Source organism: Etheostoma spectabile, chromosome 6 (assembly GCF_008692095.1).
Source record: "Etheostoma spectabile isolate EspeVRDwgs_2016 chromosome 6, UIUC_Espe_1.0, whole genome shotgun sequence".
Taxonomy (NCBI): Eukaryota; Metazoa; Chordata; class Actinopteri; order Perciformes; family Percidae; genus Etheostoma; species Etheostoma spectabile.
In genome coordinates, this window is record NC_045738.1 from 18,856,859 (window position 1) to 18,859,168 (window position 2,310).

The 2,310-nt window shown below is 39.6% G+C and overlaps 1 protein-coding gene and 1 long non-coding RNA gene across 2 annotated transcripts in view; one reads left to right on the forward strand and one right to left on the reverse strand.

The window, feature by feature from the left end:
• The window catches only part of LOC116690573 (uncharacterized), a 1,870-nt gene extending 1,413 nt beyond the window's left edge, over positions 1–457 (reverse strand). Inside the window, exon 1 of the long non-coding RNA XR_004332294.1 lies at positions 216–457. This is a non-coding gene — a long non-coding RNA (uncharacterized LOC116690573). The remainder of the gene's footprint in view (positions 1–215) is intronic.
• Positions 1–1,391, forward strand: part of dpy19l1l (dpy-19-like 1, like (H. sapiens)) — a 26,175-nt gene extending 24,784 nt beyond the window's left edge. The window contains exon 22 of the mRNA XM_032517573.1: positions 262–1,391. Coding sequence (XP_032373464.1) covers positions 262–433 — 172 coding nt within the window. The 3' untranslated portion in view covers positions 434–1,391. The remainder of the gene's footprint in view (positions 1–261) is intronic.
• The last annotated feature ends 919 nt before the right edge of the window (positions 1,392–2,310 follow it).

Here is a 2,310-nt window from a genome sequence, read left to right on the forward strand (position 1 = left end):
CTTAAAATACAGGGGCATAAGTATACACACTCCTATGTCAGATTCCCTTAGAAGCAGGCAGATTTTTTTATTATTAAATGCCAGTTATTTCATGGATCTGGATACTATGCATCCTGATAAAGTTCCCTTGCCCCCCCCACTTGCTGTTTTTAATCGAGATAGAATAACAAAGACAACATAAACTAATAAGTTTAAATTCAGATAAAAATGCTAACCTTGTTTTCTTCTGTCTTCTTCTCTGTATCTTGTTTCTTCGCCCAGGCCTGGGTGCAGCATGCCCGAGATCTGGGACATTGAGGATCCCCAAAATGTTGGTCAAACTCCGTTTTGCACCCACATGTCCAAGAGCTCACGTCCCCACTTCGCCACGGTCTTTTCCAATGACATTTACAAAGTTTTAAAAGTCCCCAAAGCCACCAAAGATCTCAGATAACACCATGGGGCCGACTGTTTGTTTGTTTTTCCTTTTCATTTTGATGAGTCACTGCCATTGCTGCTTTTTTACCCAAACCCCCCCACAGTTCCCCTTTTTTGTGGTGCTCTGATTCTCTGAGCGAGGGGCTCGTACAGTAATAGGTTGGACACGCCTAAACAGTTTGAGTCTCTCTACACTCGGTGCGTTCGCAGTTCTCGTGACTTAAAGGAACTCCCAGTTCCCCACATTTTGCCACTCATCCTTATTGGTGCATCGTTGTCATCCAGCGAGTTTCCCACCGCGCCCATCGGTGCCCGAGGGGTCGTAGCTCTTCAATCTGTTGCATTGGTTCTGTTGTATAGAATCTTTAGTTTAAGAAACAGTGTCTTCAAAGAGACGCAGTTCATACATCAGTATTGTTTCTAACTGTGTAGAATTCATTTTTGACTTGTGCTGAGGAAGTTGATTTTGTCGGGACCAATCCGTGATGTCCACATACTGTGAAGCAATATCCTTTGCAAACTTGACAAAAGCTGACTTCCTGTACTGTTACGCACAGTGTTGATCTCTAAAAAATGTTTTTTAGCAGTACTCGATTTTTTATGATTTATTTCTGTATTTTTGTGCTGAGTTCAGAGACATTTTCTTCAGAAGCCAACAGTGTTTTAAGCGTCTTTGGACTCGCAGGGGAACACTCTGTTCTTGTGTTTGACAGCTTTTAAAATCATTTTTACTACATATCTTTCAGCCCAGATGTAATTCATTGAATTTAATTTGATGATTTTTACCAAAATTTCACACAGTAGAAGAGATTTCATTCTTATAAGTGTTCCCTGTTCCAACTTCTCTGTAAATACCCAAACAGTCATTTTGTAAAATACCGATGTTCGGCCTTCAGAAGGTTATTTTTGTTTTGTTATTGCCAAAGGAAGTTTTGATGTTGAAGCTGCATATTCGGGGGACTGTAGCACATAAAGAAGTATGTTTTTTTAGTGAATAAGAACCTTAAATTTGTGAGTTCTGTGACAGCCAACCCAAACTATTTGTAGCAGTGGATTTTATGTAAAAGGTAGCAGTCGTTGGTTCCTTCTTCAGGGCGCATTAATGACACGTTCAATTGTTCAGAAATTATACTTATTTGCTTGTTGGCTGAGCGGTAGATGAGAAGATCAATATCAGGTCTGTATAGGAGAGTTTTCTCAAATTTCCTTGTTTAACTTTTGGGAAGAAGGCTAATTAGTGTACTCAAAATGTTGAGCTAATGTTATTAAGACGGAGTTGCCATGTTGGAGGGGTAGCAACAGGAGAAACAAATCATTTCTCTTTCTGATCTCTTTTCGTCCTGCAAGAGCGTGAGTTTAAGCCAGCGCCGCACAGAAATGTTCTGTTGTATGTTTACTCCTCTAACGTGATGGGATGTCCTTCACGGTTATCGATAACTACTCATCAAATGTTCCTCGATGGGTTTTTCTTTTCTGAAAAGGCTGCAAGCTTCTCTCAGCTTTAACGTATTCTATGTGAAGGAACTTGTAACGGGTTAAAATCTTTTCGGTACACAACACACTGTGGTGCAGCTGATTTCGTTGATTGGGCACCAGACTGAGATAATAAATAAACGCTTGAACAAATCACACAGTACACATTCAATCTATGGCATTTTGTCTGATTTCAGAGCTGTTGGTTTATGTATTACTTGTACGAAGTTATACGGTGTAGAAGTGATCTTCTAGGTCGAGTGCCTGTTTTTTAAGGCCTGTAGCCGCCTTCCCAAAACACTTTGACATGAGTAGTTTGTTCCTGTTGCAAACGTTAATGTGTTTCAGATGTCTTTTATAATGTCTATTTTGTCTGTATTAAAAAAAAAAATTAAAAAAATATTTGCCATTAGCACCATT